Source organism: Lissotriton helveticus, chromosome 9 (assembly GCF_964261635.1).
Source record: "Lissotriton helveticus chromosome 9, aLisHel1.1, whole genome shotgun sequence".
NCBI classification, from domain to species: Eukaryota; Metazoa; Chordata; class Amphibia; order Caudata; family Salamandridae; genus Lissotriton; species Lissotriton helveticus.
This window is the reverse complement of record NC_136070.1, coordinates 959,649,206-959,665,681: the sequence shown is the minus strand read 5'-3', so window position 1 is coordinate 959,665,681 and position 16,476 is coordinate 959,649,206. Positions and strand designations below refer to the sequence as shown.

The following is a 16,476-nucleotide window of genomic DNA, read 5'->3' as shown; positions in this document are numbered from 1 at the left end:
TCCAAAGATGTACCCTTGTTTTAAAGCATCTCATGTTATTTTTGGAGATTTAAACAGGAGTGATTTATCCTTCTTAACTAATTTGACTCACATGGCGGACCCCTGAGGTTTTTGTCTGTTCACTACTTATGCATATGATACATTTTATTCTACTTCCTTTTTATCACCTTATTTTACAAATGTTCATTTACATGTTTGATGCTGTACCAGTGAGCCTCAGATATTGCTCTCCTTTGTTTAGTTGGTGTTTTTATCTTAACATTGTTTAGTTTGTTTGCAAATATATTATTATTATGGTATTGCATTTTAACAGAATAAAGAATTGATGATGGGTTTGAAGTCATATTAAAAAATATTTATTAATGATTAAGAGTATAGTAAAATTCAATGTAGTTGGAACATCCAGCACATGGTCAGTTCATTGTACAGAGATATTTTTAAATTTTTAGCTATATTTCTAATCATGTGCATAAAAAAGACTGCAGCATGTGGATTAAGAGAACCATTGGGGCTAGTATCGGAGAGCGCGATAGTCATCAGACCAGATCAAGAGATTGTTCCTGCTGATTCAAACTGTGGTACACCAACAGTCCGTTGATTAACAAATTCATCATCACCTATCACCCCTGTTTTGTTACCACTTTTTTCGACTTATTTTACTGGGTGCAGAAAAACATAGCTTTCTAAAACATTTTTTCCCATTCTTTGTTGTTTCCTATTATTTTTCTTTCTTACCATTTTATGCTTTGGAGTTTTCACCAACATAGTTTTGGATGTTCTACTAGCCTTCTTAACCTGGAAAAGTGGGAATAAAGCACCAGTACACTCAGGAGCTGGTGAGATGGGAAATGGGTACAGTGGTTGGTCCCACAGAAGTTGGTTCCAAAAATTTTTTTAATGAATAAATCTATACCCCTTTTACTTTCATCCGTGCTGTTCTCCTTACTGATCTTCTGACCTTTCTACTATGCATACCTCTTGTTTGAGATCCAATATCCCCTGCAAGGGGATTTGAGGAAGTAGGAATATTTCTGAAGATTCAGATTATCTGCTAAATGTCGGACTGTTTGGTCCACTTTTTGAATTTCATCTTGCTGATTTAAGACACTCACATTGTCCTCTCCTTCTTTACTAAAACTTGAGATTCACCTTAAGAGAGTCCAAAGTATAGTCTGAGTTATTTGAACATTTTTCCATTAAAAACAAAATAGAGACAAAATTATTTCTAAACGTTATAGGGACTCAGAATATTGGACATAATACCGCGGCATATTACAAGATGCATGCATATTAAGTTCAGGCATCTCTGGTATTTTAGATGCTATTAATTAATTCTCACTTGGCGTGCTACTGAAGAGTTTCATCATTGTCTTTTGTGGCATTGATAAAGCCTCAATCAAGTCTTTGGGCCTTTGAATCAGCTATGATCTGATATAAACTCTGTCAATATCTGGCAAGGTAAAATCAGTATGAGGAATAACAAATGTAGCGTCACCTCCAGCCGGGACTTGAAGATTCTCTAGGGGGATATCCAACCCTGAAGAATTAGCCAATTCTGATATTGGAACTGTGAGAAAGTGCCATCTTTCTTGCATAGGTATGCCCCCATTTTTTGCTGAATTGCTGATGTGCTTTGACTGAGTGTGTACTGGGCTCCTGCCAACCAGGTGCCCAGGGCCTGTGTTCCTTCCCTAAGCCTGTGTTGAAACTAAAACCCAATTGGCCTCTCTGGCCACCTGTCAGCCCCTAGTTTATGGTACCCAGGACATGGTGACCAGAGAAGACCCCTAAGGGCTGCAGCACTTATTGTGCCACCCTTAGGGACCCTGTACCCTGACACCCATTCACTGCCTTTGCAGGCTGAGTGTCTAAGTACTGAACTAAACAGAGAGTCGACATTGCACACATCCCTGTGCAATCAACAAATAGATGTAAAAAGTGAAGGCAGCAAAACAGTTATACTTACAAGTGTATAGATTCACTGAAGGTTAAAGAACAGCAGGTTATTTAATGATGCGTTATAGATAAAGAGGGTGGTATATAACTAGGAAGATTTGTAGAAGTTACCGGGGTATGGCGAATTAGACACAAGCAAGGCGGCTGCCAGTTGGTTAACATAATCGAGTTACGCAGCTTTGAGAGACACAAGGGCGAGTTAGCTAGGAGAGAACGAGGGAGATTATTGCTTTAAATTAATTATTGTTTATGTGAGCACATGTGTACCCACATTTGATCTCATTGGTGTTTTAGAGAATTTGTTAAATAACAAAAATGTACAAGGATATGCATAAATGAACACTAATGGTGAACTGTTTCACTTGTAGTTACCCCTGTGGAAGGACTCATGCAGTCCGAAATGCATTGGGTGAAATAAAGAACATGCCAAGGATGAATTATGCGTTTGTCGTTTTATTAATAGAGGTCCAGATGGTCACATCATCAACGCTTGAAGCTTTGAAAATAGCATGATCCATCACGTGTGGATGAAGTGGAGTTGAGCTTCAAAAGAGGAACTTGTATATAAGCATTGACGAATTGACTGAAAAATTGATGAACTTTAAAATAATGTCTATTTGCTCATTAAGCTGTGCTACTGGTTTAGGGGTGTGAATGTCGCCCCGTTCATTTAGACACATCCCTGTGTGCCATGCCCACAAGCTCACTGCCCTGGCATCCATCAGTCACCCCTCTAGCTGGGTGCCCTATGCCAGTGGTGTGGGCACAGGTGCATGAGACCTGTGCCCCTACAGTACCCAGAGCCATTCCTGGGTACTGTAAGTGCAGTGCTGCCATTAAGAGTATATGGTGCTGGGAGGTTGTCATTATGAACTCCACAGCACCATGATGACTTTACTGAAGACTGAGACGTTTGATATCAAACTTCTTAGCACATTAAGCCTGCACTGATGCCAGTGTGGGATTTAATGTAAAATGCACAACAGAGGGCATCTTAGCGAAGCCCCCTGAAACCTAACCAACTCCCAGTGCCCTGACTGTATGGCTACCGAGGCTGACCTGTTTCTCGACCCCTGGGTCGAGAGCCTGACGATCTCGGGGGCCTGAAATAATGCACATCCTGGGATAAGGTGCCAAGCCTCCTCCCCCCGGATGGGCAGGGGAAGCTTCAAAGGCATACAACCTTTGTGAGCTTCTACAGGCCACTTGCTGTACTCAGCAACTGGCCCCCACCGGTTCTGACCCCCACTCTGGCGGGAAAAATTGCAGGAAACCCTAAGTGAGGAAAGGGGGTGTGCCAGCCTATGCCAACCCCACCCCTCAGGTGGGAGAGGCGAGGTGAAGCACGACTCCGGGCTCCGGCCATCTTGAAGATGGGGAGCCCTGCCCAGTCACAGCTAGGCTCCTGCCCCCGTCCCACAGGAGAGGACCAGGCTAGCGAGTGTACCCACCCCAGGACAGGGAACCATTGGTCCCTGCCCTTGCCCTCCCTGTAACACCCCTAAATGTATTATTTAGGGGCACCCTGACCCTTCCTTCCTCAGATGCCGATTGAAACAAGAAGAAAAGCAAGAAACAAGAAGACCTGCTGTGCAGCTGCTAACAAGAGGACGACACCAACTGACTTGGCCCCAGAACCCTACAGGCCTGTTGATCCTTGAACCTGCTCCTGCGAAACTCCAGCGTCTCCTGCGGACAGCAACCTCGAAAACCCTGGATGACCTGCCAGCCTTGAACCTTCCAAAAGACTGCTATTCACACGAGCAGTGGTTCTGCTCACACAGCAATACCCCTGGTGCCAGCCAGGAACCACGAATCCAGCCCACTCTGCACCCGCCGAGCCCGGCCTGTGCCTGAGTGAACCAAGACAACGAGGACGTCCCCCCGGCGACTGGGAACCGAAGTCCAGTGCCCAAAGACCCTCCTCTACAAACCAGAAGACGCCTGCAGCCTCAGAACCAGGGACCCCTCCAACAGCAACCAGCTGAGGGTAAGATTTCCCGACGCCAAAAGACACCCCTGCACCCGGCGCCCTACGGACCCCTGTGCCTTCCTTTGGGCTACCTACCTCTTCTCCAAGATCCCAACTCACATCTCAAAGTGGTGGTCGCACCTGAAGAATCTCCGTCCCCGAGCCTGCAGCCTTTGTTCACTTTTTAACTTTCCCATTGGATAACATTGAGCGCCCGACGGCTCAAAAGCACCCTGCACCAGCCGCCCGAGTGCCGCTGGAAGTGCAACTACTACTCTACTCTACTCCCCCACTTACCCTGAGTAAGTGACCAGGAGCTCAGCTCCCACAGCTCGCCTTCTTGCTTGCAGCCCCCAACCAAAGGATCCCTACCCTCCATTGGATTGCATTGGGCCTACTCTCTCTGCACTCAGCTGCCCCTGTGCTGCTGAGGGTGTAACTACTGTACCTTTCCGACCCTGCGAGATCCCCGAGTCTATGCCCTGAACCTTAACTCCACCAGTCGAGTACTTACCTAAAAGCAGATAACTCATTTTCCTTCCATAGGTTAACATTGACTGGTTTCACTTGAAATTGAAATTGTGGAGTTTTGAAACGTTAAAATATTCATCTAAAATCAGCCGAATAACGAATTCCGAATTACTCACCTGTGATCAGGAGAGATGCCAGTACTGTACCTTTTAGCCCAGTACTGAACCGAAAAAGTCATCATAACTGTACTTACCAGTAACCTGAATTTTCTTCTATAGGAAACCATTGACTGCTTTTCTGTGAAATTTCTCATAAGTGCTGTTTTTTGCTAACTATAAATATTCTTTAACGCCTTAACGGCGGCCGCTATTTTGCGGAAGTGCGGCACTTCCACAAAACGGGCGGGGCCGCGTCGGCCATTGGCCGACGGCAGCACTGGGGAGGTAGTGCTGCCGATGGCAGCATGGAACGGGTTAAAAATCATACCAACTACCAAAAGTAATTACTTACCTGTCTTAGGTAGTAGTCCCAGTGCTGAACATAGGAGTCCAGTACTAAACTTAGGAGTCCAGTACTGAATTACAAAAGAAACGAGAACCTACTTTACCTGTGACTTGAATTTCCTCCCATAGGATAACATTGCTTGGTTTTCACTGAAAAATTTCTAAGTGTCAACTTTGAAAATACATTTATATTCCTTAAAAATCACTACTGTAACCAAAACGCTTTTACTTAACTGTTTACAGCTTATGTCCCGGGACTGTATCCAGGATCCAGTCCTGTGGTTAGAAAAGTAATCCATAAAGTAATCTATTGCATTTATGTAGAAAAACCCATTGAGCTCAATGTTAAATTGTGTTTGAAATTGTGTTGCCTATTGCAACCACTGTGGCTATTGTACTTACAACGGCTATTGCCTTTTTGCAAAGTAATTACCTAAAGTCACTAAAATTGAGCAAAGTATATTTTGATACCTGTTGGTTCTAAAATAAAACAACTATATCTTTTGATATAAATTAATTGGCCTAGAGTTCAGTTCTTGAGTGTGAGACCATTTGCTGACTGAGTGTGTACAACAAATGCTTTACACTGTCCTCGCCTTACTGCTCCACCAAGCTACCACTTTAGAGAGTAAGGTTATATCTAACTTTAGCCTCTGCCTTACCTCTGGAGACTGGGGAATCTATACACACTGTACCTTACTTTGGTCCAGTATATATAGAGCCACTTTCTTACAGGAACCTCCTCCAATGTGACTGCTGATGCAGCCAGGGCTTGATTATCCACGACCGAGGGACAAGAGACTCACACTTCCCCCATTATCTTTTGAAAGAAGGAAGCAATTGAATTGACATTTCAAAGCATTTAAATGAAGGGATTTGTTTCTTAGTGGGTTAAGCTTTGTTTTCTTAAAAGCCCTTGCAGAGATCCTTCTTCCATATGGAAGCTTTCTGGCCGTCATTATGAACCTTCTGCTGTACTCCACCAGTCGTTGGTCAGTTGATGGCAATCTGGCAGTCTTACAACCACCAAAAACTCAATATTTCTGATAGATTATTATTGTAATAATACGCTGGGTGTAAAACCAGCTGGTGCTGTTCGGAGCTCACCACAACCATAATAAGCCACCACCAACCCAGAACTCAAGACCAAATGCCCTCTCTTACCTCCTGGAGATGCCAAACAGCAGACCACCTGGAGTCAGGTTCATCATGGTAAGGCCCTGGAATGGATCACCTTGTTCCTCCCCAACAGAACCCAAAGAGTCCGCCTCCCTCCCTTCCGCGGCCACCGAGATCATCTGCGGGGTACCTCAGGGTTCTTCACTCAGTCCAACACTCTTCAACATCTACATGAGCCCCCTCGCCACCATCGCACGAAAACACAACATCAACATCATCTCCTACGCTGACGACACCCAGCTGATACTCTCCCTCACCAAGGACCCAGCCACCGCCAAAACCAACTTCCAGGAAGGAATGAAAGAGGTAGCAGACTGGATGAAGCGCAACCGCCTCAAGCTCAACTCAGACAAGACGGAGGTCCTCATCCTCGGTCAATCCCCATCTGCCTGGGACGACTCATGGTGGCCCACGGTGCTGGGAACCGCACCAACACCAACGGATCACGCACGCAACCTGGGCTTCATCCTGGACTCCTCCCTCTCGATGACCAAACAAGTAAACGCCGTCTCATCCTCATGCTTCAACACCCTGCGAATGCTCCGAAAAATCTTCCGATGGATCCCCACCGAAACCAGAAGAACAGTCACCCAGGCCCTTGTCACCAGCCGACTGGACTACGGGAACGCCCTATACGCAGGAACCACCACCAAACTTCAGACTCGGCTCCAGCGCATACAAAACGCCTCCGCACGTCTCATCCTCAACATCCCTCGTCACAGCCACATATCCACCCACCTAAGAAACCTCCACTGGCTCCCCGTCTACAAGAGGATCACGTTCAGACTGCTCCCCACGCACACAAAGCGCTCCACAACATGGGCCCCGACTACCTCAACAGCCGACTCTCGTTCTACACTCCCACCCGCCAGCTTCGCTCCACCAGCCTCGCCCTCGCCACTTTCCCACGAATTCGCAGGACCACCTCCGGAGGAAGATCATTCTCCTACCTGGCAGCGAAGACCTGGAACTCCCTCCCCACTCACCTACGACTGACCCAGGACCATCTCAGCTTCAGGAAGCACCTCAAGACCTGGCTCTTCGAGCAGTAGCAGTCCCCCCCCCCCCCCCTCCATAGCGCCTTGAGACCCTCACGGGTGAGTAGCGCGCTTTATAAATGCATTGATTGATTGATGGTTCTCAGGGCCACCACTGTCCTCAAACCTGAGATCAGCTGCCCTCCCCAACTTCCTTAGGATCCCAATTGGTGGGCCACCTGGAGGCAGGTTTGCCGTGATACTCCTAGCCGGTATATTGCAGGACGGCAGAATGGATAAAGGAAGTGGCAACCTAGGCACGAGCAAACAAGCACCCCAGCAGAACAGCACCACTACTCACTTTTTTGGCCAGAGAAATCGAAACAGTTCTTTGACAATCTGCTGTATCCTCACAAATGGAAATTCACCCACAACACGCTGTAGTACAAGTAGACAACCAATATCCAATGCCCAGGAGCACCAAAGATCCCACCATTATTGTTGCTGTCATTGAAATGGGTTTCGATAGTTATCAATATTATTACTGCACTAATTGTATAATTGCAGGAGGGGGTATGATTTACAGTAAAGGATAATGATGGTATGAGACACGTCAGGCCCCTCTCCTTACACTCACTGTTCTAATCCAGTCATGAGCAGTAAACACCATCAGTATGGCTCCGCACCGCACATTACAATGCCACTTTCTATTTTTCCTCTCTTCCCACTTGCCACTTCATTTACTTCCAGAGCCTTCAGAGACTCTCCCTGCATTTCGTTGCTTTTATCTGTGGTATGGTTTGTCAGAGGCCGGCGTCTGCTTGCCGGTAAGATGCTGATAGTCCGCTGGACTGGTGGCCGGTTGATTTGTGGATCGCTGACCGCTATCCTCTGACAGACCGCCTCACTGTTCTCAATGTGGGCGAAAAGAGGTTCCCCAAATCTCCAGACCGCCAGGATGCTGCGCTCCTTTCTTGCGTCTAACCACTCCTTGCTCCTCCTCCAAGATTTAGCTTCAGGCAGCAACTCCTCATCAGAGTCTACTCAGACTGCCCTTACCCTTGTGGGTAGTTTGTCTCCACACTCTTATGCAGACCAGTTCGGCCTTAGTAGATATTTCGCTGTTCTGTTTTCCCTTTCATGCAACACAGTACAATAAACGCTTTCCGCGCTGTGTTGCATGAAATCTTAGTCAATCTGTACTTCGGTGTTTAACAGAAAACATGCGCATTTAAATTGTATATTTTCAGTCAGACACAATTTGACTGTACCTAGTGCAAACTTTTTTTTAATAAGGTTTCATAAGAAGAGTGCACTCCAGAAGTTAGCTGAAATACCCTTACGTTAGCTCTTTAAAAAAATCTTTGTCACCTTGAAACCTCTAATGCCTTCATCAATTAAAACAATATACTAGCTTCCAATAAACCTCTAGATTTGCAGATAACCAAGTTGCATACATTTACATTTCTTTCAAGTAGTAAGCACACTGGTGAGAAGGCTTGTTTCTTCTTTCTCAGTCTGCCTTTCCCATGGTTTTTGCAGAACAGGAGGACCCCCTCCTTCAGCCTGAGGTACCTGGACGCTGGCATTAGGGTCTTTTGCTGTCTCTGCCTAATCAGTCAATTTGCAAGATGCCTATAAACGGCATGGACCCCAACTGGGTACTGTGCGGAGCAGAATTCCATTGTGGAAATCTGTTCTGCACAATTGAAGGAAGACAGAATGTGATGCACCCTGATTTACCGTGTGCGGGAACAAGAAACCTGACTTTACCTGCTGGAAAATCCAGCAGGTAAAATCACTGTGGGGAAAAAGCTGCATTGTAGCCCAGATCTCTTTGAAAGCCTCTGCATGAGACTGCCGAATCGCAAATAAAGTACAGGGCAAGCATTATATTCTCCCACCTGCCCTCCTACATCCTATCCTCCTTTCTTCACCTTCCACACATATCTCCTGCCTTACAACAGCATCTGGCACTCTTTTACCAATGCCCACTGCACATTTGTACCACCTGCTCAGAGAAGGTAGTGAATGTGTGTGTTAAATTCCATGGAAAAGGGAATACAGTGTGAATTAACGCCTGATAAATGAGGGCCCACACAGTACCTCCCCATTCTGTGGAGTTCAACTCTTAATTGCATGGTACTGGTGAGTTGTTACACTGCAAAACTAAGTACCAGTACTGTGCAGTATGCACCCCGCCAGTACTGGGTGACTTGTAATCGGTGCCATGGTAGGCTGCATAAGGTGCCTTGGGATAGATCTACAGTGATGAAAGGCACAGTTTTCACATCTGCTACACCTGCAAATAAACAGTAGGGGTACTTCACCTCACTTTAACTTCAGCAAAAGGTGATGTATGGCATGTCAGGAATTTTTCATCTATATCTGCACTTAATTGGCCTGCTTTTGCCTTCATCCTTAGCACCTGTGTTTATCTGTCACTGTCCCTAGCAAATTGAAGCAAGTAGGAGTCATCGAGCCTTGTTCGAACTGCCACTTTCTGGTTGACTGAGGCAAAGCCTTATCCAGGCAGAATCTACCACTCCCATCAGGGGCATGTGATTACTCTCACTGTATAACCTGCGCTCACCCTTGATTAGCTTGGCAGTGAGCAGTCAGGCATACCACAGAGGCAATGTTTAAAGCATTGGCTCAGCACTCAATCAAAAAAAATACCTTGAGAAGCACAAATGAGATTTCACACGTGATGTATGGAAATAGCGTTTGTATTCAACACACATAATAATCAACACAACATGAACATAATGTATTCCTGGGCCTAAATCACAGTTGGAATTATTACTACCAGTACTAGGCCCAGCCGTATTTGGATGACATCAGCAATATGCACACTTGGGAAAGATCCTAGTCCACACCCTCAGCCAGCACCCTTATGCGGTGCAACATGTTGTCCATCCCTTGCCCACCGTTGCAGGCCTTATAATTCAATCCCACCCAGTTTGAGGTTGCACCACAGGTAACAGTAATATTACAAATATGTACATACACAGAATTATACTTCTTCTGAGCAGCACAGCGGGTCGAGACCGCACGGGGAATAACCAGTGTTAAATGTAATGCTCTTTTTTTCAAGAAATCAATGTATCAGGCAAACATCCGTCCAGTGTTGTGAATCACAGGCAGTTCCCTACTGTCACTCCCACACACACACACACATACACACTCACTTTGCACTGATAAGCGGTGCAACGTATATCCGGCAAGTCTGTATGGAACGCGATCGCACACATACGCACTCAGCACCCTAATGCAGTACAACTGATACCCAGAAAGTCAATTGATGACAATCTGCAGATCCCCTTGGCCCCAAGCCTCCCTCTGCCCTCCAACTAATCCCAGCGATCCTACACCCACAAATTGGGACACCCTACCCCTCCCACCGTCTCTTGACCTACTTCCGATTGTTCTCAGAAGCTTTCCTCCAGCCCAGTCCGTCACCCTCAAAACCCAGGCCAGAGCCTGGCAACACTACCTGGTGATGCAGTATTGTCTTGGAAGGCTGGGTGAGGAGAGGGCAGTTGGTCTGCCACGCTGAGGGCCAAATAAAGGATGGGGCTCTCTAAAGCAGGCTGCACCCTGTGAGGTGCTTGTTAATCAGTTGCACCCAGGCAATACAGGCACAGTGTCGGGTGCTCAATGATATGGGTCGCACCAGACTATTCCTGTCGCAAATGAGGATTTGCATACTCCATACCTCCCTGGAAATGATGAACAATGTCCGGTGCTCAGTGATCTTGGTCGTACCAGACAGTTCGGACATGCACACAGGTGCTAGTTCAGCAATACCTCATGAGGTAGAACAAGACACTACTAGGGTTACCCCCCCATGTCCGAGGATTGTAACCTGTTAATGTGGCACCACACGCAATGAGCATGAAATCACATGAGATAGATGCAGCACGTTCGACGAAGTGGCCCACTCTGGGTCTCGCAGCCAGTGAATCCGCTCAACACCAACGCAACGCTTATGCGTGCCAAGGTCCACAGGATGCGGGAGCCACATGCCTTTGATGGGGACAAGACTTCGGGGATCCGCATAAGGCAATCCAGTCTCCAGACACAATTCTTAGTTCCACGCACACGCCGCGCTACCAGTTGAGATCTAGCAGATGATGTGGGCACTTGAGAGGGCACCGCTCTTCAGGTGTCACAGTTAGACAGATTGGTCCGTCTTAGGAGACCTTTAAGGTCCCTGTGACCTCCGAATGAACATGGGGCAATCTCAACAATCCCTTGGATTGCACACTTCAGTGTGCCACACAGCAGCAGGTAGTCGGTCCATGCCAGCCACTATTCACAAAGGGTGCACAGTCCCTTTCAGAGGCAGTAATCCTCCTTGTGCACAACAGATTCCTCTGGCAGTGTGCATCACACAGTTCCAGGTTCTCCAAACCTGTGTCCCCACAAGCGTATCTCTCCCTTTGATAAAGTATGGCACCAGTAGTTTTACTGGAGTGTGCCTTTGAAGTTGGGGGTGCTTCAAAGGGTCCCCCTTTGTACCACAGATGTCTCACCTCAGTTTCAGTCCTGTCTGTCATGAGGCTGTGGAATACCGATCTTTATCTGTAGTGCGGCCATAATCTGGCACCAGAGGCCAAGTGTCACAACCTCTTCCTCTAATCTATCTAGTCGACCCTGGCAGAGGCCTATCGTTCCAGTTGTACGCCCAGTGTTTTATAGCTGTTCCTGGGGAATGCCCAGATGTGCTCCCCCATCCTCCACTGTGGACTGGAGCCAAGCACCAAAGCACACAGAGTTTTATAGCACAGAAATGCCCACTCTCTAATAGTGGCATTTCAACGCAAATTGTGACAAAGCCACCTTTACCACAGGGAAGGGGTTTGTTGCTGCAGATCCAATGATAGGAAACATCATGAGGTGCTCCACTGCAATCCACTATTGCAGCCTGAAGTGGTTACAACCATTTCCCCATGTTTGCCTTTGGGAAGATCAAACCTCATAGGTAGCGAAAACACACATTGGTATTCCTCACCACCTGGGCAGGGGACGCATATGTGTATATGCCCTTCTTTTCACAAACTACTCACTTCACTCCTGAAGACATACCCTCACTTTACTCAGGTGGGAGCGGAAGGACCTCTCAGGATGGCTAGTGCCTTAAACAGGCCAGTCTGAGTAAACGCGTAATTGCGCACACCAGTCTCCAGTTGCTGGCTGGACACGTATTGGGATACCTTCGGTGCAAGGGGCATCCACCATCCTGCAAAGGCAGTCCAGACACATGTTTAAGGACACCCTCTGTGCAAACGCACACCGGTCTGCAATGGCTGGCTCAACACGAATTGAGCAACACCGGATCAGTACCACTTCCCAACCTGTGTAGGAAGGGTGTGTGCACCTTTGCTGTGCATTTTCACTGAGAAAGGGCCCTAGTCCCTAAGGCCACCACAAAAGAATCAGAAAAACGCCGTAGGAGAAAGTGAAATGTTTGGGGAAAGCTGCCTGAAGAGTTCAGGTCTAACAAGCACCTTTTGAAAGAAGTCATAGTTGAGCCCCAGGACAGAGCTCCGCTTTCTTTTGCCAGCAGTCACTAAAATTGATGAGAAGTGATTACTCAACAGTTTTCAAAACGTCTTGAAGAGCACCAGTTACTAGATGCTGTCCAGATGATTTTAAGACCTCGTTTAAGCACGGAGACTGCTCCTTTGGCTGTAATGAATGATGTCAAAGAAGATTGCAATAATTACATTTCCACCTTCCTCATGCTGTTGCAGTTGTCATGATCTCTTACTTCCTAATGAGGATCTTGAAGGAAAAGCTTCTTTTTATTCCATGCCACTTGAAAACTTGTATTGTTACTGCTACCTTCATTTCTTGATTCAACTATGTTGATTCTTGTTAGAATGGCCTTCATGAATCGGCTATTTGCTAGCTTCCAGGTGTCCATAATATGGCAGCATTGCTTGTCATGAACTTCCTTCTCATCTGTTTCTTCCTCTATTTATAGTGACAAAACAGTACTAAATTGGTGTGTCCTGTTTTCACCTTCTGTCTTCCATTTCAATGCATTATTTTAGATCCCAGGGACCCTTGCTTATTATCATATACATGAGAACATATCCTCTTGCTCTTCTGAAGATTCCCTCCCAGACATTTCCATTTTCATTATTAGTAGGGAATGACATTTTAGCAATCCATCCTGACCATGATTCGTAATTTGATTATCTTAACTTGGCCCTCTAATTGATTTGGGTGTAGAAACAAAGAGTAATATTATTTGAAAGACTATTCCTTTACAGCATACATTATCCAATCAGACTTTTTTACATCATCATGTGCAAACTATATATCTCACAGCTGTGAGACGGTGCTTGTTGAAATAAAGGGAGAAGGTAAACGTAATAATCTGGCCACTGGACACCTCTTTTTTCCTTTTTGACATGTGTGGTGTGAGTGACAGTAAAGTAAGGTTGTCTGATGGATGAACCACGACAGAAGGACATGGGTCATTGTGGTCAGCTGAGGTCAATAGTGTAAAAGAGAGTAATATTATAGTTGCACTTTGCATTTTTCCAATTTTTAATGTTTAAAGACATAGTATATGCATTGCCTTATCGTGTTTTCTGGAGAGGCGCTTTGATTACTTGTTGCAAGTGCCATGAGGCTTGTTAACCATCAGGGTTATGGTAATGTATACTAGTTTTTATAAAGACAAGAAGCATAATGATTCAAGCATTAGGTGCAACTGCCGATTGAGTCATCTTTTGAAGTTCAGTGGATTAATTCTCTGACTTTTAAAAGAGAACAATTCTCTGTTTCAACTGAATTCAGTGTCTGGTTCTTATGGTCTGAAGCAATCATGGATAAATACTGATATCCTAATACTGAACTGCTGCAGCTCCTGCGATCGATATACTGCGCTACAACATATCTTTACTATATTTGTTGTGTTCATACCTTCGTGTGTGAGAAATCACCAGAAATTAATAGATGGATTTTAACTTATTGACCCATTAAATTATTTTGAAGATAATTCCCTATAGTATGCCAGATAGATTTATTCCTACCTTGTTGTGTTTCAGGATGAGAGCTGTGAGTGGTTTGTTTTGGTTGCTTTATAGGATACATGTAGTGGCACGTATGCTGTGTTTTAGATAGATAATCAATATATGTATATGTCAGTTTCAGACGTTTAAACATAAACTTATCGTACAACTCAACATTTCTTTGATTACAGAGGACCTAAGTACTTAAGGATGTTAAATATGTATCACATCGCACAAAACGGATCCTAAATTGCTTTGTTTCTCTAAAGCCTATGGCTTTAGAGAAACAAAGTTTCAGTTGGGAGATTTTATAATGTGTAATAGGCAGTTTTTAGTGAGTGGTCACAAATACTGTTTCAGTTATTGGGCCTTGGATTCCATTACATTTCTCGGAATTCTGTAAGATGTCTTCGCTATTATTCTTAAATATTTAGAACTTTGTAAGGGCTGGGAGAAGTAGTAGAATCATCATGTACTAGAAACAGGTGCTTTCTCTTCCCATGCAGACCGAATATGTCAGTGAGACCTCCGAGTCCTTTGTGTTTCTGTTTCTTTCTCAAACAGTAATTCAGATGCTAAAACATTAAAAACATGTACATTATTGAAAGTCTTGTCTGTAGACCGAACAAAATTGCATTGGTACTCTTTTTTATGAGGTTTAATTGTGTAGACCAGCGGTCGCCGACCTTTTCTTCTTAGGAGCTACTTATAATCAATGAAGTCACCCTAGCTACCAGTACTAAAAGTGTTGTAAATATAACCACATCAAAAAAGATGACATTTTTGGCCCCTGTATGCAAGCTTAGCAGCAGTGCTCACCTTAGTGCATCAGGCAGGGTTGCCACAGTGAGGTAAAAAGTATATCTCAATTTGGAATGCCTTTGTATGGGTATCACTTAACAGCCATAGCTGCAATACTCTTGGCACCTAGAAAATAAGTCTTTCCAATTACACAGGATTTATCAATCAAGTTTCAGCTTTAAATATGTTTTGGAAATTCAACTATTTTTCTTCAAACATAGGGTTATAAGTTCTCAAAATACACACATTTTCATATCGTATACACACTCTTCAATTTTGGTATAAATATATCAATTCAGCCAAGCACAATCTTCTGATTTAGTAGGCTGGGCTTCACGCAGGAGAGCTACTTACAAGTAGCTGGAGAGCTACCAGTATCTCACAAGCTACTCGTTAGAGAAGCCTGGTGTCGTCCCTACTGATGCAGTTTCTAACGTTACAGCATTGACTTAATTCCACACACTCACTCGACTTTATTTAATCTACCAAATTTTACTACAGGTCTGTCTGAGTGGTCCTGAGACATATTTCACTTCCAAACTCAGTTGGTCTGTGCCTTCTCCAGTACACATCTCATAGATGGAGTCTTTTTCTAAATTAAGTTTTATAGGAGCGCCCTGTGCTTTGCCTTCGATGTTCTCAGTTAAATTTGATTGTTACATGCAATATGTATTATTCATAAGAGCATCCACATAAGTACTCAGACTCACGAATACATTGATGGATTTAAACCCAGTTCCCTTGTAGGTGCTATATTTGATGGACACTTTAGCAAGAGATTGTGGTACGTTATATCAACAATTTTACTGTGATTACCCCCATGTGTTGTCTGCTAATTTAAAAATCTGTCAGGCTGATTAATCAAATTTTAGTCATGTAGGCTTTGTTCCACATGTTTGCATTCTGTGACATAGGTAGCATCTAGTACAACAGAGCATCAGGATGTCTTTTCTATTTTATTTCAAGATTCTGGTAGCAGTCAGTGTATTTATTCCCCTCATTCGTTTTGTTTATTAGATTTTAGCCTAAGCCCCCTAAAAATGTTTACAAGGTGGAATAAAATGTTATTGTATACATTTGCATATCGGAGAAATTGCAGTGTTCGTTTCCTAGGTATAATTTGACGTCCTATTTAAACATTTTATGCAAATTGTTAGATTGTGTTGGTTAATATTTCCATTTTCTCAACAGGGTACCATGCTTATTGGTGGCAGTAAGGTATCTTTGACATATGTACCCGACCCTACTGACTGGTTTTGTGAAAAGGTAAGTTATCTGATGTTTTGTTGTTTATTTTGTCCCTTACCATGCAAGACTTTACTCTGGGCACAGTTAAATTGTACCTATAGGCTCTTTTGGACTGTTTTTGTTGTCAGACCAGCCCTGAATGTTAAAGTCACCTGTTGTGATATTCTATTTTGAAAGGCCTACAACATCTGTTTTCTCCATCTCCTTTCATCTTTCGGCAGTGATACTTTAATGTAGTCCTCACATATGCACTTCATTTGAGCCGCTGCACAGCTGCCTCTTGCTGCATCTCACCCACAAGACAGCATTCCTCGTCTCCATAACATTGACGTGGTCAG

The 16,476-nt window shown here is 44.6% G+C and overlaps 1 protein-coding gene across 4 annotated transcripts in view; it reads left to right on the top strand.

Moving 5' to 3' along the window:
• Positions 1–16,476, top strand: part of LOC144782087 (RNA-binding protein 6-like) — a 1,028,143-nt gene that overhangs the window by 591,152 nt on the left and 420,515 nt on the right. For all 4 annotated transcript variants that reach the window (XM_078661245.1, XM_078661243.1, XM_078661244.1 and 1 more), the window contains one exon: positions 16,082–16,156. In XM_078661245.1, coding sequence (XP_078517371.1) covers positions 16,082–16,156 — 75 coding nt within the window. The remainder of the gene's footprint in view (positions 1–16,081; positions 16,157–16,476) is intronic.